The sequence below is a fragment of the Clupea harengus genome, chromosome 2 (genome assembly GCF_900700415.2).
Source record: "Clupea harengus chromosome 2, Ch_v2.0.2, whole genome shotgun sequence".
In the NCBI taxonomy this organism is placed as follows: domain Eukaryota; kingdom Metazoa; phylum Chordata; class Actinopteri; order Clupeiformes; family Clupeidae; genus Clupea; species Clupea harengus.
Genome location: NC_045153.1, coordinates 25,426,593 through 25,454,314, shown reverse-complemented (window position 1 = coordinate 25,454,314; position 27,722 = coordinate 25,426,593). Strand labels below are relative to the sequence as shown.

Genomic DNA, 27,722 nt, shown 5'->3' with positions numbered 1-27,722 from the left:
TACTGTGGGAGCCTCACAGAGAAATGTATTAAATTATGACATTGGTGGGATGCTTTAGCTGATAAATTACTACACTAGTTTATAAGTAGGGACCCAGCTAAAGGGATCTGTTCAGCATTTAACATCTGCCACTGCAGTGGCAACACACACACACACACACACACACACAAAGTACTCTTCTATAAGCCTCCACGGCTGAAAAATGGAGCCATGCACAGGTGCATCACAGATTCCACAGGTATTACCACACAACAACACAAACAAACACAATAAACACATATTATGTATTAGCCTAACATCAGTGTGCGTTTTCCTTCTTTTATTTCATCCTATACATGACGTTCTGACCCAAGACTACCATGCCTTGTCCTAAATTGTCCTACTTCCTAAATCTGAAATCTCTCAGCGCTGTCCAACACCTCCAGCACTCTCAGTGACAGTCTGCCCATGAAAAGAGCAGAGGAGGGTAAGAGTGCCTGGACAAGCCTGTGTGCAGTAGCAGCAGCATCAGTGCTTCTGGCTGCCGCCATGTGTTTCTGTGAGCGTGTGAGGCTAACGCTCACTGACCGCGGCACGGCCTGCTCTCCACTCCACACACTGCCCCCTGAGGCAGGCCAGCCTGGCTAATGCAGCCAAGCATCCTCGGAGCATTCGGCTGACAGGCCTGAGAGAGGAGGCCCTCCCCTGGCCACCAGCCTGTGCCATTAAATAGGATGATTCCCCCCAGAAATGTCAGGGAATCATATGTCTCGTCTCTACGTACGCCCCCCCCCCCCCCCTTCTGCCTTGGGAGTTCTGGCAGTGTCGCAGGCCGGCAGAGGCAGGCTCAGAAATGACAGCGTAAGGAAATTAATTTGTTCAGCAAATGTGATGCAAATCAAACAATTCCACGCTCTATTCTTGCCTGAGTCATGGTGTGTGTGTGCGTGTGTGTGTGTGTGTGTGTGTGTGTGTATGTGTGCATTTGTGTTGGTGTGTGTGCATACGTGTGTGTGTGTGTGTGTGTGTGTGTGTGTGTGTGTGTGTGTGTGTGTGTGTGTGTGTGTGTACATGCAGTGTTTCTTTGGTTCAGGGGCTGTTTGGTGAGTCAGCAGCCTAACTGGCATGCACACATGAAGGGTTGAAGAGAAGGGAGAGAACGAGATAGAGAGAACGAGGTTCAACAAATCAGAAATCCAGACATTTGCTGTATAAGGCTGCATGTCAGTAACATCAGACAGAAATACCCAGAAAATGGCCAATCTATCTCAGAGACACCACAGTCACGACACGCTGCAGCTGCGAGTCAGAAGCTGTTACACATCACAGCCTCACACAAGCGCACACACAGGCTCAGGTCCTTACCATTCTCTACATCATTTTATAATGACATTTGTTCTAACTCAGTTGTCAGAAATGTTGTTGATTTATGGTACTATCAGTAACAATTCAGCAATAAATGAATCTGAGACACAATTGATACAATATCTAATTGATACTGATTACCAACCTTTCTGATTATACTGTATGACAAATGATCACTTACTCACTTGATGTGGACAATGAAATGGCTCAAGAGCAAGATATACCTGCGGCTGCAATGATGATTGTATTTCTGTTTGTGTTGAAAAGACACTGAAAAGGACATGACCTTTCTACTTTCACCATACTGAGTGAACACGACCCCTACCAGGATTGCAGGTATAGGTGATTATACAGTACAGTAAATCCTGTATATTTCTATTGGCAGTGTATGACTTCCACTGTGTATGTGTGTGTGTGTGTTTGTGTGTATGTCTATGTGTGTCTGTATGTGTTGTAAGAAGAGAGACAAGACCAGTGTAAAAATAGAACACTTCCAGGGGCTGACACATGGCTGACGTCACCACTGCCCACCCCACTCCTAAACCCCCCTCCCCAGAGCATCCACAGGCCTGCCTCCCATGAGCCCCTTCTCTCTCTCTCTCTCTCTTTCCCTCTCTCTCTCTGTCTCTCTCTCTCTCTCTCTCTCTGTCTGTCTCTTGAGTGGTGTAAAGAAAAAAGCACTTCTCGATCAGACAGCTCTGCACAGGCGGTCTGTACTCCACTCTTCCTGCACACGCCACCCACACTCCTTCCCACACAGGGCCCCCTCGAACAAAAGGACCAGACACAGTTGAGCCACGTTTACCGTACCTTCAAGCTCCTCCTTCTCAAAGTTAGTCTTCAACATGGACCGGGCCCCCCCTTGGTCCACCACGGCCTCTTCATCGTTTCTCTGTGGGGGACATTAGTCCATTAGTCCATCAAGAACAGTTAGCACAACATGTTGCAACACCATGGCAAGAGACAAGGCATGGCCACAGCACAAGCATGACACACACACCACCACGACACAGTCATAACCCAAAGTGATAATGAGGAGGCAGTGATACAACACAGTGTGACTTCAAAACTAACCGCCACAGAACACAGTGGACATGAACTTTATTGACCTTTATTGCATCTTGCATGAAAGATGGGACATGGGGGTGGTGTGTGTATTGTGTTTTTATTCAATTGTCAAAATCAGACAGCAAATTTCTAAACAATCATTTTAGCCCACTTGTCCAAAAGTAACGGTCTATCCTATTTAAAATTCTACAAATGGCCAATTCTGAGGGGCTGAGAGTTCTGTACTTGTACCAACCAGCCTCTGTGCAGCTGCATCCTTCATAGCCTTTCCTTTTGCTGAGAACAATCATACATTTGAATAGCATCTGACCTTCTTGTTCCCTCTCCCTGGGCTGGGAATATGCACCGTCTAACTTAGAGACAGTTTCCATGGTTACTGATGTGGTCAATAACAAGAGCCTCTCAGACTGCGATCAAATCGTCAAATTCTCTTAGACATTAACGGTTTCAACACCGGTTATAACACTGACATCAGAGCCATAATCTTCTTTCAAAGCCATTCCCTTATGAGATGACTATCTTGTCCCAGTTCTCTTAAAAACACACCGTAATACCTATTTACACTGGTTGCTGGGATACGGAGTATGGATAGTTGTAAAAGACGTGTTTCATCATTATTAAATATTTTTGTGAGCCTTTAGGATTCAACAGAGGTTACATCAGTAGGTGAAGCATATATGACAGTAGGCTCTACTGAGAGGTAAACCTTATTCAGCACACAACAGGCAGTGAAGTGTAGTCCATTAAGAAAGAGAGAGAGAGAGAAAGAAAGAAAGACAGAGAGAGAGAGAGAAACAGAGAGATGTGTGCGTGCATCTCGAAGGCACTCAACCACTGACTTGTTAAATTTCCATTTTAATTATTGGCGCATTTTTCCAGTTCTATATATAGGAGCATGCACTATAAATAAATGAGCGAGGATATGCCGACAATATGTGTGCCAGCGATGTTAGTATGAGACCTCCGTGCATGAGCACAGAAATGATGAGTCTCCGTGGGACCATCTGACGACAAAAACTAGAGAGAGAAGACAACAGTAACACTGCGCATCATTAAAGTGCATCTGCTCGACTCTGCCGGGTTAATGAGCGTCTGATGGATTGCTTGTCATCGATGAGGCGTGTTTTCTTTTAGCGTGGCAGCATTTGGCACCAGCCTTGGGGGTGGGGGGTGGGGGCTGGGGTGGTTGTTATGTGGTGGGGTGGCTGTAAGATGATGCTCTGCAGTATCCCCCAGATGACCTCACACAACTTAATTATCCGCCCGCCGTGACAACAGCCCCACCGCGCTGGAGAAGCCAGGCACGAGACCCCTTTCCCATAACAGCCTCCGGACCTCCAGACAGACCAGCCTGGCCTGGATCTCCCTGTCCTTACACAGGAGGTCAAGTAAAGCATGCAGACTAATTCCATTAGGGCGCTGTTCATATGGCACACTGTAATTATGCCCATCATGACTGAAAAATGAAATGAACTATACATAAACATTTATAATGCGTATTTAAACTGATGATTCTAAATTCAGCATAACACCTATCTGAAGGGCATATCTGGTATGTCAGACTGACACAATGCTGATGATGTGATGTTTTAAATCTGCTTTTGCAGTGCACTAACTGGTGCTATTCCCTCAAACAGCAGACACACTTAACTGTTAAAATCAGTTGTCATTAAACTGAAATAACTCATCGGTTACTTTTTGAGTGACCTGCTACATACAGACTTTGTTACAAATTCAAAATTATGAGCATCACATTGATTGTTGCATTCAACTACAACAGTGTGAAAGCTTCCGGGCGCTGTTGCCAGAGCTCTTTCATTAGAACAAATAGCACACAATTAAAAGCAAATCTCTGGGGCAGTTTAAATGACAGTCTGGAAGATTAGAGTGCTACTACTGCTGCTAAAACCACACATGGCCATCCATGTGAGAACTGCAAACTGCAAAGAGTGAGAGAGAGACCGAGACAGAGGGAGAGAGAAACCGAGACAGAGGGAGAGAGAAACAGAGGGAGAGAGAAACAGAGGGAGAGAGAGACAGAGGGAGAGAGAGACAGAGGGAGAGCACAAGAGAGATACAACAACAGAGAGATAGGGAGAGTAACAGAGAGAGAGAGAGAGAGAGGCAGAACAAAAAACAGAGAAAGAGGCAGATGTTAGCTGTCCAGACAGGACTTTAAAGCTAGGCAAGATGTTCTTCCATTTGTACGCACTAAAGCTTGGATCTAATGTTCAGGATGCTGTCATACTGTGTTTGGAATTAACCCACAAATGTATCCTGAAAGAACCTATGTCTGAAAATCATACATTAATATTCCAGCATTAAAACAAGCATAGACAGAGAGGACTAATACTGGGTCATCTGTAGCCATAGTAATTAAATACAGACCTAAAATAAATTGTACCGTAACACACCACGAATATGGTCTGTACTGTATAATTTACTTTAAACTGTGCAAGGGGGAACATTTTCTTTAATGTGGGGTATAATTACAGCTGTAATGTAGGATGATAATGGTGTTCTATGGCTAGGAGGTCTAAATAGATACTCTAGTGCTGCCACCATGGGAACAAGCCGTCTGGCCCATGCAGAGAACACAGCAGGTTGAAAGTCATATCATGAATGTCATACATTGGGATTACTCAAAATGGGGGATGACTAATTAAATCTTAATCCTTAAATCCTGTAAAATGTGGATATACAGTTACATCCTGCGGTAGGTAGGTAGTTACATATCCAGAGCGGTTGCAGTATGCCCCCCCCCACCCATGAAACAGTGTTGGTGATGGGCGGTCTTAAATGCAATAGTATTTTCTGAGAGCAGGGCAGCAAGACTCTCTCCCACATCCTGGATATTCACAGTTGTAGTAGTGAGTCCCAGTCCCAGAACACGAGAGACGCGTGTAAACATGTACGAGGGGTTGGTACGCTCAACCTCAGGCAGGACAACACTAATGACTGCACTTTGGTGCAGAGGAAGTCATGTGAGCAGACCCCCCAGAGAGGGGGGGAGAGCGAGGGGCAACATAGGATGAAACCACCAGGATGAGCATGCGTACCGCCGGGGCCCCCCTTACTGACGTCTGGAGAGGAGGAGGAGGAAAACAAGGAGAAGGAGGAGGAAGAAAGAAAAGACTTCCTCAAGGGCACCTTAGGAAGACAGGCCAAAGAGGCAGAGAGAGAGTGTGTGTGTGTGTGAAGATTAAGAGGACTGAGAAAAGAGGGAGAGGGAGTGCAGTTTGGCAGTGACAGTTTCTTTGAGTGTTCGTGTGTGAACGTGCATGAGTATGTGTACACACTCTGATGTGTGTGAGTGTGAGCATGAAATCATGCGTATGGGTGTAAAATGTGTTTGTCAAGATTTCCGTGGTGATCCTCCCTGAGCTGTGAGCCCCTGCTAAATCTCTGCTGAGTCCCCCTGTGCCTCCTGCCTGCAGGAGTGTGAGCTCACTTCAGCTCTTGTTTACCAGCCCTCACCAGACACCCAGGACCGACCCAAACACTTTGCTCCTATTTGCATTAGCTACATTCGCTGAGCATGCTAATGCATTCTGGAAAGCCCTGTAAGAATATAACAGTATTTCAACAAGCGGAAACAACCGCCAACTAGGGAAACGCGTGCCACATGAATTGATGCGTGTGCCATGCAGCACACACTCACCGAAACAAGAACAACGAGCCTCTTTCAGAAGTGGCTTGTTCTGAAAAATTAATGACATTTAATCTGCATGACACGTAATCCATTCAGGCCACCTCCCCTTCCTGACATATAGCTGCGCGACTTAAACAATCCCTCTTTTTCTGCAGCCCTTTTTTTTTAAATACAACAATTTAAGTTCCTAGAAAAAAAAGTACCACCCTTGAGGCAGGCGTGAGACGAGCAGCTCGGGGCGACATCACGCACTCTTTAGAGTCGGGGCTTAGCCATGTTCATCGTGACAGCCTGTCAGCCGTCGCAGGCCATCGCATCACAGAGACACAATCCGCATTAAGGGTGTCCAAATGGAGAGCTATTATGTTTGGGGGAAAGGACTGTGGTTAGGGGCGTAGACTGACATGACCTTCATGATTGGTGTGAAGTGAGCTTAGAAGTAATGTGTCATTTCATAGGATTCAGTGGGACAATCCATAACCTGAATGTGAATTGATTTGAACTGAATACCAGTTGCAGGTGAGAAACAGCTGGCTTGGAGTGCCCATACATGTGGTCAACAATGATAGTCAACAATCTCAACATAAACCAACTGTTATTAGAATACACCCAAAATTGTGACAGAGAATACATAACATTTTAGTATGCTAAAGTGAATTGTGAGCAAAAACCCAGTACTTAATGGTTTCAAAACACTCACTGTGTTTTGTGTGAGAGAGCTGGCTTTGGCACACAGTATCTCTTAAAAGCTTAAAACAGGAAAGGGCCTGACGAAGCGTACTTGGCTCTGTCTTTTGTGAGCTAGAGTAGTGCCTGAGGGATAAATCGTGACACAGATTCTACCCTCTCTCTCTCTCTCTCTCTCTCTCTCTTTGCCTGTGTCTGCTGGAAGTCCTGAGTGTGTTGTGGAGGACAGGCAGCACAAGTAACTTTCAAAGGCGCTACTCTAAGGCAGAGGACAGGCCAGAGTGTGTGTGGGGAGCATGTGTGGGTGTGTGCCTAAGGGTGAGAGCATGTATGCATGTGTGTGTGTGTGTGTGTGTTTCACATACAGAATGTGTTTGTGTCTATGTGCATGGAATATGTCTGATTGTCAGAGAAAGACAAGAGGCTGTGTGTATGTGTATGCAGACCCAACTCTTCAGAGAGCACCTCCCCTCCTAACTGGCACCTGACTAGCGCTTAACTTGCACTTCAGCAGTTACATTCCTGCACTTCTTTTTCCTCTTTTCTAGGTTGTTGTTTTTCTAATTCTCATGTAAAGTAGTATTTATTGTTACACCATGCTTTTTTATTGCTCTTAGCTTGACTGTTCTCTCCCTTGTACGTCGCTTTGGACAAAAGCGTCTGCTAAATGACTAAATGTAAATGTAAATGCAAGCATGCAATAATGGATGCAGTACATATGTGTATGTGTGTGTGTGTGTGTGTGTGTAGGTGGGGAGTCATCATGTCTGAGAGTGTGGTGGTGTGTTCTGTTGTGTGTTTGTATGTGGGCTGTGGTATGGGTGAATGTGTCTGTGTTTATAGTGACTGGAAGTATTACGCATGTGTTGGAAATTGATTTTTGCTGCTGACATACTAAACAGTCACATATGTCAACATATGTACCATGGCTATACAATCTGTCCATCAATATCATGTCCCCACATACTTAAAATAAGTATACTTAGCCTAATCAATACACATTGAATTCCTGAAACAAGGGCGGCCTGTAGCACAGGCGACATAGGCGGTTGCCTAGGGTGCAAAATGCCAGCGGGGCGCTGCACCAAGGAGAGATTTTTCCGGAAGGGCACCCTCTCACGACGAATATAGGCTTGTGTCACCTGTCTGCTCTGATGCTGAGCTACAGCCAATTAAAACAGTCCATTGCTATGTGTAGCCTCGCTATGCACGCTACCCCTTCTGAAGACATTTTGAAGGGTTAACAAAGTGACAGGATGTCTAACCAATCAAATCTATGACTTGCTGTGCGGGTCTGTAGGCTACATCAAGGCTTACGCCTTCATAAACGAGTATGCTACTTACAACAGTTGCTGTCATATCAACAATGAGAGGTATGTAATATTAGCCTTTGTCCCCAGTTAACAGAACAATTAGCACACATCTCTATGGGCATGGCGCATAGACTACCTGAAGATATGGCTTCATGCAATATAATGCAATAATGCAATAAAGTATAATGGCACACTAATGTTGTGAGTCCATGTTTGTGTTGAGCAGCACACATCAGTTTTGACAAGTCACACATTAATCTAACGGTGGTGTCCGTTCTTGCACTACTAAGAATGTTACCGAAACATTGTTGCACCCTCAACTGTGCACCTGTTCCACTCTCTTTTTATACCCTAGCTAGCTGTGGGGTATTTAATTTGGTGACAATAGACCAATGTAGTATATCACATATGGGCAAGGGCACCTACACAGTGCATGTTTATGTTTCAGATATTATGAATTCCCTTTAAATAGTTGTAATCTCATGATTATTGCAGGAAATACACTGCAAATGTTTCAGTACAATCAACAGATTTTCAGGAAAACCTACGTCACTATAAGCAGATTGCTCAAAGGGCTTCTCCTTCAAAAACTTCAAGCTCTTTATTCATGACACAGTCATATTGTTTTCAGAAATTCCAAAAGATTAGAATTTGGGAGATTTTTCCCCTCCCTCCATAAACAGGCTTTTTTTAAATCATTAGAAATCAGCTTTACTTTAATGCTGATTGCAGAAATGGCCTCCAATCTATTTAGTCACAAAAAAAAAAACGTTTGCACACTAAAACCTTGCGGAGGCACGAGCGCCCAGTAAAGCAGAAATGGTTTGTAGTCAACAAATGGCCATCCTGCGCACACACACTCCCATTTTGCCATAGAAACACAACACATTGATCCATTTTTGCTCTCCAAATAGCTTGCAGGGTTTAAAGCAAAAAAAAAATCCTGAGCCTGAACTTTTTTTTTGTGTGTGTGTGTGTGTGTTTGGGGGGGGGGGGGGGGGTCGTGTCCCGTGGCATGGACACATTCGCAGGGTGAAAAAACAACAAAAAAACAAACATTTAGAAATGAATGATTGCAGATTATGGTGGGACTTTTGAAACTGCAATCCCAAGTAAGGTCAGCAATAGTACTCCACCTCACTACAATATGGTACTAACACATGTAGCATTCACAATTTCTTTTGATATCAAGTTTTGCTGCTAAGCTTTGTCCTTGAAAGGTTACAAGATGACCTACAATCACAAGGTGACATGTTATAAGGGTATGTCAGTGGAAGAAGAAGATTTGATTTGCAACCATTTCATTGAGGATATATGAAAAAGGACAGCGATAACAGTGAACTGTAGCTAATAATGTAGTTTTATATTGCAACATTTCCATAATTACTTTGTTAATAGAAAATATATCAATAAAACAAATAACAAACAAAACATTAAAATGTTACAAGAACTGGTAACTTTAATGTTGGGAAATAAATACAAAACAGGACTTTGTCCATGTAGCCTACTTGTTGGTGGCTTCGTCGACATTTAAGGAAAACATGCCGTTTTTTTTAGCTTTTCCGAAATACCTCTTTTAAACTCTGGTGTTATGCCGTGTGTGTTAAAATAGCAGCATGCTGATTGGATATTGACAGTTTACACACGTCACACACACGGTCAGTTATTGATGCCGGTACATCAGCTGTGGATGTTGCTCCCGGTAAAGGCGTTGTGTGTTGGAGAGCTAGTGGCATATATTATCTTTCTCGAGCACAAAGTGCAGAAGCAAGCACCTGCTTCTCTTAACTTCTTACACCAGCTACCAAAAGGCTTACTGTCCTTCCCTTCCCATCTCTTGTATCCATGCCCAACGCCATTTATTTTCATGAACCTACTTTCCATCTTACTCTCCTTTGGTGTGATGTCTCTCTACTCGGGCATCTACGCTAGGCAGAGCGATAGAGAAAAGTCGGCGTTTGAAGCACATTTTCCCAAGACCCGCCTCAATCTACTTCTGATTAGCTAATACTGTTATTTTGAGAGCGGGAGAGTTGTGCTGCTTTCATTTCATTGGCAGACGATCTCATAAACTCGAAAGTGATGGTGATGATATCGAGACGTGATTTTTTTTTATAAAATAATTTTTTTCGCAGCCAAACGCCGCACGCCGGAAATCCGGCACGGTGCCGGAATACTTTAATCCCTGAGCTTGTGTAAAAACATACATTTGCAAGTATGCTGTTACATTACAATACATCACTCTATCAGCAGTGGCACCAGCAGGACCAAATAATCTGCTGATGACAACCAATGACAACTTTAAATGTCAACCCTCCTTTCTAAGCCACTCAGCATTTGAGAGTGCTTGATAAATGTAGGGGCTGTATCTATGCCAAGTGACTAACAATGGGCTTTTTTCCAAAGGACACTCATGCATTTATGCTTTAGTGCTCTTTATATATGTGAATGTATGTCAGACACTATACTATTTTTAGAGGATTAACACAGTGATTTACTACAAACAACAAATGTAATCTTGTGTAGGCTTTATGTAATGAATTAATGATAGCAGCCACATCTGGCATTACTCATCTGGCCTCTTCAGACACTGCAACATAAAATATAAACTGATCAGTTCATAAGCATTAACTGATGGGACTTGGCCTACAATGTCTGCTATGTCACATAATTGTTTTATAATGGTATATGCCACTTCCAAAGCCTACCAAAAACTGCTGGGCCTGGGTCAAGCTTTCTCTTCACAGCTGAATGTTCACGAGTTGCTTAATAAGAAACCTTCCTTGATATGTTGTGTGAGGCTGGAACTGTGAGAAGGAGCCAAAGGTTTGTTATCGTTTCCCCCTGTGTCTGTTAGTTGTTACACGTGAGGCTAAATAATGACGGTTTTAAATAGTATTTCTCCCTGTAGTCATTTTAACACTGCGCCATTCTATGTGTGAATGACACATAGTTAAGTAGCAGAAACATTGCCTAAATTGTTGGAGCTTACTGAACAGCCTTATAGCTAATCGCAAATAGCGGAGTTAATGCACTATTGCAAGGTAAACTTGGAGGGCACTAGAAGGAGAGCGCAGAACTCCGCCAAACCCAAATGTCGTATCTATCCTCGCAACGTTAGCGAAAAATAAACTAGATTCACGGATCCGCCCTGTGAATCGCATCAGCTAAAATGTAATGGGTAGTTCCTTGGCCCGTGCTCCACAAAGTTTAATACAAATTGGGCCGGTAGTTTTTGCGTAATCCTGTTTACAGACAAACAAACCGCACCGAAAATATAACCTCCTTGGTGGAGGTAATTAGACTTCTTGGTGTTGGCTGAAATTGGTAACCAGCACTATGACAACAATTTACATGTTGGTTATTAGGCCTACGTGTCATTTATCTAATATTATTTGCATCTATATATGCAGAATCTATTACATCTACTGCATCAACCAGTCCCATAGCAAGGGTAGGTACACTATCCTATACTAAAGATATATCACGATAACTTGTTGACATTTGACATTTTGTTGACATTGCTGCGGGCAAAGAATTGGGTGTGGCAGACCCCGTTTATTTTATGGAGAAGGATACATTTACTGTTGAGTAATTTCCACATTCTACTTCTCATTGAGCTGCCAACATCTGCAGTGAGGAGATACCCCTAGCTGAGAAGTAACAATTTGACAGAAGCTACTTAATTGAGTTTTCCAGCTGACTGCTAATCCCTCTAAATGGAGGCTAAGAAGTAAGCAAACTCACATGTGTACCTTGAAATCAGTGCCCTTGACAGGCTGGCCCACAAGTGAGCATCTGTTCACATATGCTGCATGTAGGTCACTTTGTGTGAGGTCACATTTCTTAACTTGTGCACAAATTTGTAGTTAGGATGAGGTTGATGCTCAATAAATACTTGTACAGCTACTTGTGCCATACCCCTTATTTTAGAAAATCTGAATGTTTTTCAGTTAAAACATCAACATTATGAACTGGTAATCCTGTACAGAGCAGCCCAAATCCTATATTAGCATTAGCACCTGCTAACATAGTAAAGGCTAATAGAATGTTTGTGTTTTTTAAGATCTTTGAAATGTATGAAAAATTATTTTCTTTTTTTGCTCTAGAGCAGAAATAGCTTGTGACCTATTTCAGGCTAACTCACCTCTGTGGGTTTTTGATGAGGAGCAGAACTACTAATTTCAGAGGCGCTCCAAAAATAAAACCACATTGGTAAAATGGCATCAATGAAGTGTGACAATGTGGAGGTATCCCTAGAAAGGGGTCTAACATCGAGATGGATCTAGCATGCCCTGGGTCAATCCTGAGGTGTCCAGCACAGCAGGAGGTGTTTAATACATTTGGCCTCTGCTGGCTAGTGAAAGTGCAGCTGAGTCAAAATCGACTTAGAGCAGAGAGGGGTGATGTTGGGAGGGTGGGAGATTACTGCCGGGCTACTGGAGTGATTTAATTGGATAGGGCAGCCATCATTGCAGTGTCAGTTTGACTGTGTGGATGGCAGTGGTCATCACCTCTTCACTCTCCGCAGCGGACACCTGCTCAGCCCCAGCTGTTTTGGGGTGCCTTGCCCCAGCCAAACACAGGCTATCCCTGAACACAGCCATTTATTTCCATCATGTGTATTGATCTGAGTATGAGATGCCCCATCTTGAGTGAGAAAGCTGGTAGATCATTAGTGAAAGCTGCTGTGTCATCAGTTCTACTTACCTCCCACCATAAGCTATTTCACAAGAACATAAAAATACTGCTGCTGCTTCAGAGGCTCCATCCTCCCTGCAGTCAGCAGGGCAAGATCTCTGATAACCTGGTGTCGGACTGATGCTGCTGTTCTCTCCATCTATCAGCTTGTTTAGGAGATAATACTGACTACTATGCTGTATAGAACAGTTCTTATCTGCAATGTTGAATTCATTACCAGTACCTTCGGGAGGCATTCATTACCTGTGTCCTTGCCCGTGCAAACTGCAACACATGCAGAACTCTTGAGTCAATGATGCTGCACTACAGGGCAATTTAACCACTGTTCAGTGCCCTTGCTGTTTTATTTCACGATAACACCACATACATAAGACTTGCTGACAAAACCAAAGGCATCTCCCCATGTTACTGTGGCAGTCAACCCAAAGAGCTTTAAAACTTTCGGCTGAGACCAGTGCTACTACAACTACAAGCATGACCCCTACCTGAGAGTTAAACTGGCTGTACAGATCCTGGCTCCCCGAATGCATGACCTCTTCTCAGGGTTGCCTCGTATCGCATCCAGAGCAGTCAAGGACACTGAGCCCCACAGACAAGGGAAGCTGTACTGAGTTAGCCACACACTGCAGAGGATGGCTATCCACACACCATGCCCAGGACGAAAGGAAAAAAGCCTCTTGTCCAAGCACACACACTGCCTATGTTGCTCCCCACATATCCACTATTTTCGACAAGCATGCATCCCTCTATCTAACCAATCCGGTGTAAGATTAGAGCAGTGACGTCACACATGTCCAGCCTCTAATCTAAGAGAGAGAGAGAGAGAGAGAGATGATGCAGCTAAGCTAGTGTTGCTCGCCCCTCCTTTCATTGCTCCATGTAGCTTTCACATTAAAGCCCTCTAGCAGCTCCTCTCCCCAGAAGAGCATCTCCCCAGGGTATACTGATAATGGGATGGATTCTGATACCTGATATCTTGACCTGACAGCCCTGCAGGTGTAATGTCTTCACCTTGTCTCTGGTCAAGCGTTCAGGAGAGCAAATTATTCAGGTGTTAGGGCTGGGCGATATAAAAGTGACTATAGGTATGGATTCCATGGCAATATGATTGGATGTTATGGATCCTTGCCAGTTGCCAGACTGTTTGTCTGCAGAGATTATGCTAGCACTTAACCCTATTGCCTACAATAAACACCACTGCAAGTGCTCTAGCTAACAATTAGCTAATTAGACCTGTTGAGCCATATTTTACCACAAAGTTATTATACTTACTGTCAACTCACTTTATTGACAAGGGTCTAAAGTAGTGTTAAGGTGTATAACTATAAATCCTGAATACTGTTTACAACTTTTTATATTCATGGAAACATGTCGATGTACAGTGAAATAGAACTGCCATCGCTGGCTGCTGTGGTGGAGAGTGTGAGAGGAGAGATGCAAACACTGGCAAGGCTTTACGAAAGAAACTGGTTATGTAATGCATCGTCAAACTAAATTTATGTAAGCGTTATCGTCTCATCCTAAAATATATCGATATACCTTAAAAAGTCGATATATCGCCCAGCCCTAACTTAAGTGCTAATCGAAGCCCTTCTGTCTATGATTGAATACAATTCTACCCCAGTGAGGAAACAATGCTTGCTGAAATTGCTGCTGTGCAAGCACAAATTTATGATGACTATAAGATCTGCAAAATGCTCAGAGGGAATAAGGATACACTATTTAGAGCAGTTTACAGTCACTGATTCCTAAAATCACTTACTGAAGGAAACTGTGACAACACGACCCTAAGTAGATTTACCAGTGAACACTAATTAGACACGAATTACTAAAAGACTGTGTTGACACTGGTTATTGGTTACACTAAACATGAGGTAGAGAGAGGTGACCTTGAGGTAAAAATCTACAGATAAATCCATTAGTCATAAAACAAGGAAATCTAAACACAGTGTTTCAAAGAGAATAATATTTCATCCACTCATGTACGGTGGGGTAAATTCTGTTAGTTGTTTTAGGCCGTGCAGTCTTTTGTAGTTGTAGTCTAGAGTAGTTTCCGAAGGACAGATTTACAGAGTTTTATAGTGTCATCTCATTTCACAGAGACAGCCTAAAGTAGAGTTCTTTAATCATGAAGTGTCTGATGAACTCACTCAAATGTCTCTAACATCCACTAATGAAAGTGGTACTGTCCTTGTTGCATAATGGATATAATCCACTACGCACAATATTAGTGGACCCACAGATGTGTTATATTTGTGTGTGGGCCAATCCTGTGCCCCAGTGTAAACACAGCCCCAGTGTAAAAACAAAGGTCACGTGGCAGCAGGAAAAATAATGCGGCAGAAGTGCTTGGATCTCAGGACCTGATTACTTTAGTTGTTTATATTTTGACCTGTGGACTGTGTGGAGAGGAGAGAAGTCTCTGAACAGACTCGTTCTTTGTGGAAAGGAGACAACATAAAATACTATTTTACATCATGTAGTTATTTAACATCGTAATGTATGGAACCTCTTGGACTTTGACTTGAATAGGAAACATTATACCCAGGTAGGACATTCGATGAATGGGTTTCTTTGCACAGCAGCATCTCTTCATGTGGTACACAACAGAATCACTGAATCGCTGTTTAAAGCTCATTCTTGGGAAAGTCCTAGACAGACAATATGGCAACAGTGAATTGTGAAGTTTTACACTAAACTGCAGCTGGGGTTCTATTTGCCTGTAAATCTTCATTTGCTCTCTGAGCTTAACTGTGGATAGTGTCATCTCCTGGGCACAGAATTAAAAATAAATGACCCCTGATCTCTCCCAAAAAAACACCACCACATGGACAGCAGTGATAAAGCTGTATGAAAGCATTCAGCCAGCTGTCCTATTTCCTTACCACTGGCAACAGCCTCTGATGAACCACCAAACCCTGACGTTGTGTCCCATGATTCAACATAGACCATTGCCTGGGTTTCTGCCCAGTGTGCCGCAAGCAACACCAAAACCATCCGCAAGAAACAGTTTGTTGACTTGGCCTGAGGCCAATCGGCGATGATAAATTCAGAGCTGCCTGTGCAATCCTCAGTCTCAGAAGCGATATCTAATTGAGCGTTGATAAATCCCCTTTTGACTTCCCCTCGAACTCCACAGGCCCCAGAGGATGTTTCAGATCAGATAAGCTATTTCCTCAAAGTGCTGAGGTGAATGACGGGCTCCAGCTCATCCCCTGGCATGGTTCAGATTCAGCCCCCAGAATGATCCTCATTTTATGAACCTCGAAGATCTCCGAGTTCTGCCATCTCATGTTTTACCATTTCACGTTCTATTTTCATGCAATGTTGAATGTTTATGGTGACTCTGAAATTGACAGATTTGAACAGGTTCTAGAGTGACTGGACAAGTTGGACTCTGCTGATCAATTCTGTATTAACTACATCCACAACTAAAAAACCTAATATAAACATGATATGGGTTTCCTCAAGAATTAAGACCATGTCAGTAAGATTATGGTAGTCCTTGAACCACCATGACAAACATTTGCAGCAAAATGCTGGGGGGGGGGGGCATTTTTGTTTACTCTGGTCAATAAAGTCAATAAAGCCACCATATGAAGGAGTTGTGACAAAGATAAATGTGCATGCACCAATTGTGAATGGAGACTTTGACCAACTTACCACACTCCTTCTTGCAGCAGGTGTAATCACCTGCAAAACAATCAGCAAGTTGAGGAACAGGCATCACTTTATGCCTTTTATTGCAAAAGTGAATTCCACTGAATGTCAAATTGTGTTGGTCCCAACTGAAATATTTACAATGCGTGTGTTTACAATCTGCCCTTTGCTTTTTCACCGTCAACCATAACTACATGTGTGCTGTGAGCAGGGCTGCTGCCTACTCCCCACTGCTGAAAATCATAGAGGCTTTGGCAGGCAGAGGTTTTAAAGCCACTGAGAGGTACATTAACAGAATGATGTTCTGCGCCATAGTGTATTAATCATGTTCAACATGGCTATAGAGCAAGACAGGTGTGCTCTCGAGGGTTAAGCTGTGATGAACAGATTTACAGTAATATTGAAAAAGGCCATCTCAATAAAGACAACGTTATGTATGTGCTCCTGACTTCTACTACAAATCAACAAAAAGGTTAAAGCCACTATTAATAAACAAATGAAACTGTGTTAGACAACAGATGGGGAACATCACTCATTTACAGCATAGAGGGGTATCCACACTCGAACGTGCAGGGTATTGTGGAAGCATGTTTGAGCCTGAACACTCCAGTCAAATACCACCATGTTAATATTTCATACAACGCTGAATATATCTGCTCATCTGTAAGGATTGAGGAAGACATTACTGCATCAGAATGAGACCATTATCTCTTATCATCCCTGCATAACAAGCACACTCACACACAAGAGTCATGGGGGGGGGGGGGGGGGCAGAGAGAAAGAAGAGTGGAGAAATGGACAAAGCAGTTATATTACATCACAGTCCAGAGCACCAGAGAAAGAGAGAGCGAGAGGGAGAGAGAGTGTGTCAGGAAAGAGGGGGTTATAACATATGAGGCTGCTTTAGAGTAGAAGAACAGAGCAATCTTACCCATCCGTCCCAGCATCAATGCACAGGATGATATTTTTAGGGGTTGTACAAAAGCTGCTTTTCTGTCAACAGCGAACGGATAATGAAAACAAATCTCTTAGGAAGTGATTAGAGGTTGGTGCTGGGTGATGCTTAAACATAGAGAAAAAACTCCCTTTTTTCCTAACGGCACTTGCTTTTTTAAATGAATATATGAATAACACGCATTTCATTGCCCTTTTCTCCAAATGCTACGCCTGGCGTGCTAAACTGAACAGCGTTCGCCCCGGTGCACACATCCAAAGTTTGAAAATGAGCATCGGAGTTCTTAGCAGCTGCCTGGCTTTCACCTCTGCCAACTCACGGCCCTGCCAGTGTAAGTTTAAGTTCATTATCCAAAGACTGGCGATTGCTTACTATCAAATCTAAAGCTCTTCATGAGCTTACAGGGGCAATGTGTTTCATATGGGCTATGGCAGAGGCTAGATTAAAAACGCTCATACCAAATCAGAATGAGAGGTTCATGTCCAAAGTCTGAATATGCAGAGGATATGCAGTTGAGTGCAACAACTTCTCATTGTTCCCCTGTTTGCCTACACTTGCAGTTCCACACGTATTACTTGGTTGTAATGTAAGTATTTTCACAGATTCTCTAATCTGTAACATTACTTTTACCTGGCATCCCTGGTCCAGCACAAGAAGCGGCCAAGAAAGTCCCTATTTGCTTGCCTGTGTGGCCTAAATGTGTTTAATCTGAACGTTACACAATTGTGTTTCTTTTGGTAGATAGGGCATCTTTGAGTAAGACAACAGTCCTAGGCTGTGTCACTTCTAATAGTACTTACATTATTTCACATTAAGCCACACTAACCAGGTTCATGTGTTTAAGGATTTAAACAGACTAATAACGATCTGGCATACCTTCAGTGGTCTGCAAGCTTTTACTTTGGGGAAACAAAACAACAAGACTTGAGACTGAACCTTGTACACTCAGAATCCTTGAATCCTGGCAGCTGGCAACCCATCATTGAGATTGCTTTGCTCATTACTGTAGGTACCCCTGCCTTACGTTACAGCGTAATCTATTGACCAAGGTTTATGGATAATCTGTGGTACCCAGATGAGGTCACTCATACAGGTTGTGCTAATGCATGATGTAGGTACTATAATCATTGATATTAATGGAGATCATGGGACAATTCCCTGATAACAGATGAAACTGGAAAACAATACAGCCCTGATATATTGCCGGTCTAGTGGACCAGAGTCGAACCAGGGCCATATCTGTTTCAAAGTACTCTGGAATCAGGGATTGCGTTATCTCCAAAGTAACTTGTCACTATTGTAATTGTAATGTAAAAGGAATATCTTATATGAAAACCACTTGTGATGAGTGTATTGTGCTACACCGCTTTTAGCTGAATATCAGCACCTGACTATACAGTGAAACATTGACCTGGACAAATCCTATTATGTTTCTATTATTTTCCTAACACAACAAATATCGCTTTTGCTACATGATTGGGCTACCATGTTTTATTATTTTATAAATTAATCCGATATGTCTAACGGGCTATCCTGCGCAAAGAAAATCATCCACACGAGTAGCTCACACATTCTAGCATCTCTTGCGCGACCACAGTACTCGTAGCTATCACTCAGAACGCCGCATAAGTCCAAAGATTTGTAAAAACGTTACACATCTACCAATCACAGATATATTTGTACAACCCCAAAACGTGCCGCGGATTCTTGGTGCGTGGTACAGGAGCAGTGTTTGTGTAGTCATGAGATACTGTACAGAACTGGAACATGCCTTCTGAGACGATGCTATAACATGGTCCAAAGGTATCTTACCGTGGGAAGAAGTGGCTCCATTTGAGCACCTTGGTCTCTGATGTCCATCTTCTTTTACCTGTAGAACAATACGTCCGGTTAGTACGCGTTCAGCTGCTCGTTCAAGTCGGTCGGTTGAGCTGCACGACTCTACACACACCGACACTGTATGATCACATGTTGTATGGGCACAAAGTCCCGAAGCCTTACCCGGTATTATTACTTTTCATGGGTAGGTTTTCACCCCCGTGTTCCAACGCGCATGTAATAAGCATTCAGATTATGCCGCCGTGACGCAGCACCTAGTCGCTGAGTGAACGTGTAACTCCTCCTCATATTGATTTTAGAAATTAGACGGGTTCTGAAGGTGAGCCATACGAAAGACGGAGGTTTAAAATGTCAGCTATGCAAAACATGAGCGCTCATCTATGTGTAGACTTTGCGATGATGCTGGTGATAACGATGGCGAGAGCGAGAAGTGATATGATGAAATGCTTTAAACATGCATCCAATTTAAAACAGTTGGAATGTTTGTGAGCACAATAGGCTAAGTGTACTTTTACACACACTTTCGCGCTCTCTCCACTCATGTCTGGCCTTCTCTTTGTTATTGAGCGATAGCAGTCTGTATATGAAAGAAAAGTTTTAACGTAGGTCAACTAGTTAGGGAAAGATGTGCAAGCCTGGTTTTCCCCTCTTCTGTACAGTAGCATTACAGAGCAGATGTTGTAGGGGAAAAGGTCTGCTAGAGGCTTTGAAATCCACTGATTTAATGTCCAGGGTCAGCAAGTTAAATTAGTCACATGGTTTAAATCACAGTATTAGCCCATTAATGTGGACCTTTGCAACCTTAAATCTGCTTATATCCCCTTAAATGTAATGTACTTGCTTCATATCCTAGGTCATAAGTAGACAGAGTTTTTCACAGTTTGGAGAGCATTACAAGAGATACAACTACTAACTCTACCAAAGCTAATGCCATTAACAGTAAAGTAATCCCATTTACTTGTACTGAAATACAGCTTCATCTTCCTGTGCAAAAACATTGGCAACAGCTAAGGGTGTATAAGGACACCATTAATTCAGTCCCTCAGCATACTTGCCACATCTCTATTCCAACAGTCATGAAAGTCTTTTCAGTTGCATCTGCAGATTTGTCTAAGTAAACATATAAATAACCTAGCATAGGGCCTGTCCATGTAACCCCGCGTTGTTAAACTGTATTAGAAAACGAGGTTGAATCCCAGATCTTTTCTGGCTGTTTTGTCCAGTGTGGCTAAATAGTAGTCTTATTTCCCTTACGCCAAAATGATTGTTGGATAGCCTTGCGCTGACAGACCTATTACTGATTTCATTGTATCCTCTACAACATCCAGGAATTCGTTTAAGTGGAAGGGCCTGTGTGTGTGAGGGTTGTTTAAATGGATCAAAAACTTCCCATAGCTTACCGCTTTTTCGATCAAAGATTACGCGAGCAGAACTCTTCTCATTTATTTGTTTTCAGACTATAAGTCAAACTGAGCTGACTGAGCTGAACATAACAGTACATGGATATGTTCAACAGTCCCTCGCATTATCTCTCTGAAGTAGTTCAGCTAAATGGCATTGTTGCCCTCTAGTGTTAAAACGTTGCGAAGCAATCTAAAATCGTGGCAATATCTAATAAACATCATAAAATATGAAGTGCAGTATCTATTTACTGATCTGATGTTATTATTACGCATACGATTTTCAAGGTATTGCTTCGCCAGAATCAGTCATTTCGACGGTCCGTCGTCTTGTCTGTATGAACAGTATTACTGTAAGTACACGTTACAGTAAACTGCCGCAAGATAGCTGTATGCACCGTGCAGCACAAAGAAGGGTATTTTATACCTTACAATATTTGTTTTTTAAATCGCAGGGAACAGTTCAATCGTTAAATAACAGCAAAACAAACGGTAGTAGCTATACTATAGGACAACAACAATTCTATGTATGCATTCACCCCAGAATATGATTTTCATTGTCATATTTAAAATACAGTTCCATTAGATAGATATAGTTAGTTATAAGTAGATTTTGTATGGAGCCTATATATATTAGTGTGTGTGTGTGTGTGTGTGTGTGGGCCTATTTATCTCTATACCAAATACAAAGTCGTAGTTTTTTAGTGGTCTGAATTGTGTCACGAAACATGCAACATGCTACTGATGCAAAATCTTGATAATTACCCGCTCATTTAATAATTACCCTTTGATAAGTGTGTGTGTGTGTGTGTGTGTGTGTGTGTGTGTGTGTGTGTATAAGTATGAGTACAAGAAGGAGAGAGAGAGAGAGAGAGAGAGAGAGAGAGAGAGAGAAATAGTGAGTAGGCTAAGAGTCATGACATGATTATGGCATACATCATATGTATAGTGATGTGACAATGCCCCTACCCCACACTGGACTTCCATTAGAGATACACTTGTGTGGATTTTCTTTACATGCCCTTGTAAAACTAATTCGACATTGGAATCCTAGTGATATTTCAACTAGTAATAATATATTAATAACTCTGATGTAGGTTTATATTTATTGCATTAAAACACGTCACAGATACATAAGCTTTTCCACAGATAACACCTGATCCATCAATATTTCGTGAAACCGACACAGAAAATATACATAAATATGTCTGAATTCTTATAGGTCTAATCATGAAATAAAACGCGCTCTTTGAGACAAAAACTCAAACATAGGCTACACATAGCTGCCACTGGAAAATGTATAAAAGTAAAATTCTACTGGTGTATGTATGATGTAATTTACCTGTTGTATAAAAATTGTATGAACATGTACAGTTGAACATAACAAAGAGTCTACACACTAGGCTTAAGAGAAATATAGACCTCCCGATTCTAATACGCACCAGCAATATCAAGCTACACAACAACAATGTGGTAATGGCGCTTCTAAATCAGTACCATTCCAATAGCAAAAGGCGCTGCCATGCTTTAGGTAAGCGCGTAATGGTGTTCTACAGGTAACGGGTCTAACTGGACAAGGTAACAGTTGTTGACTGGGCTTCAAAGTTTGAGACGTACCCCAATGTACACAATTCGTAAGAATAGCGATACGTTTGTGTTCCAGTCTCTTTCATTTGTTTTGGAGGATGATGCTCCATCTACTGCAATATTGCATATTACAAAAATGTAACTCTTGAATCTCTACAGTCGTTTACATGCTGTACATCAACAGATGGAGTGTCACCGAAAGCTAGCCTATATTATTTTACATTATTTTCATACTTACAATAACAGATAAGAAGTCAAAATAAATTGCCAAATTAAAAATCACCTAGCGATGTGGAGACTACAAATATAGTATAGCCTAATGTACACAGTCCAGTTAGTTTTGTGTCGGTCGGTTTGGAATTATGTAATATGTATTGGCTATTGCCAATTAGCCTACATATTATGTTTTTTTTAACTCAGTAGACTGAATAAATATTTTTTTAACAAACACATCCATAAATTAGACCTACGCATGATATGAATGTCTGTGTTTTAATATATAATTAAAATCTAATCTCTAACTTTGTGCATAAAAACTGTAGTAACCAATGTCCTTGGATGCATTTTTCTCGCATTCCCTTAGCATTTCTGCTTTTAATGGAGACGACGTCTCCGAAACCGGTGTGGCAGATGGTGAAATCCTCCTCCGTTTGGCCGGCTCAAAAATCCCAGAATCGCTTGAATCAATAGATTTAATTGAAGACGGAGTCTCAATCCAGCTGGACTCGGACAAGTCCTTTGGTTTGGCTTCATCTGATGCCCCGCAGAGAGGTGATCTTTCCGGGGCTAGAACGTCCCCTTCCTCCAAGCCGACCAGGTAATTGGAGGTGGTCGTTCTCGTGCCCACAGAGTTAGGTGGCCAGCATGACAGCACAGTACCTGATTTACTGCAGTATTGGGGTGGTGTGCGTGTGCCCCACCCTGGCGGGTCAGCGTAATAACCAAGAGCTCGATTAGAGCAGCCTGCGGCGGGCAGTGGAAGTGCCTTCACTCCGGCAGCTGCATAGGACAGGAGGGTTGCTGCGTTACCAGCGAAGTCAGCAGCCGCAGCAGCGTCGTAGGCCGACGCGGCGAAGTCCAGTCGGTTGTTGGCGGGGGTGACAAACCAGCGCTGCGGGGAGGCCACTGTGGTCTCCTCGGTTTGCGGAGGGGAGAGCAAGCTGTTAGTAAGTGAGACGCTTCGCTCTGTGCCAGGCCCGGTCCCGACGCCAGGAGGAAAGCGGGACTTGGCATAAGAGCTGACAAACTGGTCCTGAAGGAAAGAGCCTGCAGCCATGGCGTATCTCGCCCCAGGCCCAAGGTGAGAGCGCGGAGAGTCACCCGGCGAGGGCGTTAACCGGTCAATGTCACAACCTGTGTAAACCCTGAAGAAAGAGAGGAGAGGGCAAGACAACACTCAAAGCCATGTCAAACACTTGTTGCAGCAACTTCGACAAATATGACAGCAACCATAATATGGCTAAAGCTATGCCACTTTTAAAAAGACAGATTCATTTTCTGTCCTTACGTTTTTATTTTTATTTTAGTTAAATGAAGTGCTTTGTATGAAATAATGTTCGTAATCAAACAAATCAATCATGTCAGAACCCCTCTTACTCATCCTCTTCGTTAGGGGGTTATTTTTTTTAAACAGGTCGATAAGACTGTGACATGTTTATGTTAGTTTCTATGCTAAACAGCAAAGATTATAAGACAATCCTATGCGGCGCGCATTAGCCTAAAATGCAGAACAGTTGGTATTGCTGAATTGTAGCTGTACATATCAAATTATGGGTACATTTGATGCACTTTAATACGGATATCTACTAAATCTCTCATTACACGAGGATATATGTCTTTATGAAGGACTGGATATGCTGACTCCACCAAATGTAGATGTAAATGTAAATGAAAAATCAAATCACTTTCTTTCGATCGATTAATTCAGCGGATACTGTTAATTATGTCATAAAACATAACAAACCATTTGTTAGTTACATATCACCAGAAATCTACATGTGATAATTATGTGAGGAGTTATGTCCCCTCGGGGCTTGTCCCACAGAAATGTATAAAAAAAACATTATCCAACGTCTTTTATCAAGATTATGAAATTAATTAAAACCTTACGTGTCGTAGTTATCCCGGAAGCCCTTTGCAAATGGATTGTGATCGATTTTCAGTTGTGTTATCTGTAAAATGAAGGCATCTTGATTTGAATTTCTGCGCCATCACATTCCAGACACTGTAGGCGCAGTCAAAATTCTGGGACCCCGTACCCAAACATACGTGTTAATCAAACGGAATATCTTACATCAGTATTTTGGTAGGCTGTGACCGCTATGAACTGGGTCTCTGGAAATGTAAAGGTTTGGACGCGTCCTGCTTGGTTGGTATCTTCTGTGCCGTCCTCGTTCACCTGAACCACGTGTAACCTGGGCTGGTATTTATGAAGGGACTGCAGAACCACCATCTGCGGGGAAAAACGCACAGCCTATTCTTTTGTGTTCGCACACTTGTTGAGTTTCATTGGCGAGTTGATACTAGCTTAATTGACTTGACTTATGGAAGCCTGCGTTACACAATTTAAATAAGCATGAACTAATAAATCAAAACACAAATACGAAGCAGCATGCATATCAATCAACGAACCGGTGTAATATTCATTTTAAAATTAAATAAAAATAGAACCTTCAGAAACACCTTAACCTTAGCCAACCAATAACTTGCACTTTATTTACGCAAGGACGGACCACAACTTTGTAAGGTTGTCTGGTTTATTTAAAGCTTAAAGATATTATAAATTTATTTACGCTTACCTGTCCTGTGTTGTTGGATGCGCCCTTGTTGTTTGTTAATTTTAGTTTTCCAAACGAGATCTCTTGGCGCATCCAATGTGCGCCGGTGTTTGGTGAGTCTGGGTGCATGTATACTCTATTTCCTGGAAAATGTAAAACATAAACGCCAGGATATAAAAAATGCCAGCACTCATTAAATATTTGTTGTCCAAGTTTAACTTAAATTGGGTTTTATTTCGACAGCGATTATTGCAATATCTTACGGTCCTGTGTTTTCACTCGCAAATTTGGATAACTTGGAGACGCACCCGTTACATTAGTGTCCGCTTTGCCACATGGAACCCATTTTCCGCCTTGGAATCGCCAGTGGTTTGGATCAGCCAGAATTACATCCACAAAAATGTTATAATGAGCTGTTGGATCCAAACCAGAGATGTTGAAACTTAAAAAGGGGAACATTCGCCTGTGAATGAAAGAAACAAATTAATGTTAATAAACTAGCAAAGTTACAGATCCTACCAATTACAATGTCAAAACTCTGTTTAATGTATTCAAATTAATAATATATACAGGAATAATTATAATCGTCATATGACCAGGAGTGTGCGGGTACTAAAGGTACATTATATGATAAATGAATCACATTGTATTTTGCGCATAATTTGTTTTCAAAATGTACATGTATTAGGCTACTTAATATTGACTACGCTGAACTAGAGCATGTTATAGTTGTTCCATGTTAAACCTATTTCTGAATAAAAATACAAGATTCGAGGTTAAAAATACTTACCGCCCTTGCTTGGTAATGATCATCTCCGTCTGATGCCTATGAAACTTTAGCCATAAGGCCCTGTTGCAAAGGTAAACCTGGGCTTTGCCAGGGACCAGTCCAGCTTGCGCCGACGAGAACTGGTAAAAAGCCGCTCCTTGGTACGCGTGGCCATACTGCTGTGTGTATGGGTAACCAGCGGTCTGGTAAGCTTGCGGAGAAGTGTTGCTCAAAAGGCTGTTGTACGCTCCATTAGTTATGACCGGGTGATGGGCCATATAACGACTGGGACCTCCGATGGAGAACGCTGGATGCGCTGGACCATGCTGACTCGGGTATGGGAACATGGCACCAGGAGTTGTTGAGACGGGTTGGGTTTGGCTTGATTGTGTAAGGAGGTACCTTTCCCCAGCAGATCCATCGAAATTGTGACTGATATCAGAGACTCCGTGAAGATCAGGAGAGACTTTGCCTCTCTGGACGTCCCCTGATGCGTCCTTAGAGTCCGGGAAATTGTCTGCCTCTGACTGATTCGTCATCCCCCTCGGGTTTTTTTTCAGAGGTGAACTTCTCTCCAGGTTGTCACTTGCAGATATAATAGGATGGTCCTGTAAAGCGAGCTCTGATCCCTCGGAGTTGGAATAGCCACTGCCCACACTCATAAATCTCTTGGAGAGCACTATAGCTGGAGAGATGCAATGATCAAGCTGCATAGCTCAATGACAAACAGCAATTAATGTAAGAATCGTGAAAGCACAAGCTTAACGCCTCTCCACTTAACTCCAGAGAAAACGCCTTCCCGTAGTTCGAGCTACTCTGTGCAAGACAGTAAATTAGCCAATTGACACTATTCTGCAATCAGGACGGGTTTTGGTATTCATTCCTCAGCCTGCATCGCTAATGAAGCGACTTGTTCTATTGGTTGACGCGTCACAGTAATTTAATTAGTCAGATCATAATTAGAATAATCAGAGGGGCCACATTCGCACACTGTAGCTTTTTGGGGTGGTCATTTAGATGTTTGTACAGGTTTCTCTTGTTTATGTTAAGGCAGTCAGAGCAAATACTATTTCCATTCTATTTTAGAGTTTATTCTGTTTTTTATTTATTTTTTAAATCCCAATGCCATGATATCCCCCAGTTATTCGGAGTAGGTTAGCTTTATTTATGTAATCAAAAATGTCGATACATTCCATTATATTTGATACATTACATAACGTCATTATTGTTTTTTTTATCAGTATTCTAGATTGTTGTGGAAATGTATTTATCTATTTATGCTGGAAAAGTAAGGAAGTCTGTTTGCCAGTGAAACGGATATTTATTATTAAAACATCCAAAATGACAGTCAGTGCACCTCCTGCTTTAAAATGTTTGCGATATAGCGTGAAATCATTGCCATCCACTGCAAATACGTTTACCAGTCCCCAAACACATGAATATTTCATGTCAGAGAGCGTCTTCAAGTTAAAATCGTAGGGCCCTCCATGGCATTAGAGAAATAAAAATATATGAAATATTTCAATAAAAAGTAACAGACACAAAATATGCAACTGATTTTGTATTTTTGTATGTATGTACAAATGCTTCCCGCTCTAGCCCATACACCATCGAGCACTAGCCTACAGTTATATGTTTTCGTGTTTCATATGTCAGATCAAGTAAATGTGACATTTAACCGTGACTTTAAATGTGATGAATATGAGTTTTGATGTTTTGAGTTTTACTTTGTTACCTATGTAATATAGGTCAAATGTGTAAATTGTTTGTGAAAAAGGTAGTGTGACCGAATCAAGCCAACAGTTCCTGTTACATCCCTAGACATTCCTAAAACGAAGAGTTGTAGCACACTAATGATAAACCAAGACTAGGAGCACAATTTGTTCTAGAATATTGTTGTTCAACGTTACTAAGCTATGTACATGCACTGCAATAATACAGTTACTTCAGAATTAAAAAATGTGTGGTGC

At 42.2% G+C, this 27,722-nt stretch overlaps 2 protein-coding genes across 2 annotated transcripts in view; both read right to left on the bottom strand.

Annotated features, from left to right (window-relative positions):
* The window catches only part of slc4a10b (solute carrier family 4 member 10b), a 39,008-nt gene extending 19,376 nt beyond the window's left edge, over positions 1-19,632 (bottom strand). The window contains exons 1-4 of the mRNA XM_031558291.2: positions 19,382-19,632; positions 19,193-19,250; positions 16,429-16,458; positions 2,155-2,236 (exon numbers count right to left, since the gene is read on the bottom strand). Coding sequence (XP_031414151.1) covers positions 2,155-2,236; positions 16,429-16,458; positions 19,193-19,240 — 160 coding nt within the window. The 5' untranslated portion in view covers positions 19,241-19,250; positions 19,382-19,632. The remainder of the gene's footprint in view (positions 1-2,154; positions 2,237-16,428; positions 16,459-19,192; positions 19,251-19,381) is intronic.
* A 3,048-nt stretch (positions 19,633-22,680) lies between these two features.
* tbr1b (T-box brain transcription factor 1b) lies at positions 22,681-26,465 on the bottom strand. The gene is made up of 6 exons (XM_012836351.2): positions 25,774-26,465; positions 25,292-25,446; positions 25,005-25,126; positions 24,500-24,658; positions 24,316-24,377; positions 22,681-23,570 (listed from the first exon to the last, which is right to left on the bottom strand). The coding sequence occupies exons 1-6, from the start codon at positions 26,463-26,465 to the stop codon at positions 22,724-22,726; spliced, it is 2,037 nt and encodes a 678-aa protein (XP_012691805.1). The 3' UTR covers positions 22,681-22,723.
* Positions 26,466-27,722: the final 1,257 nt, after the last annotated feature.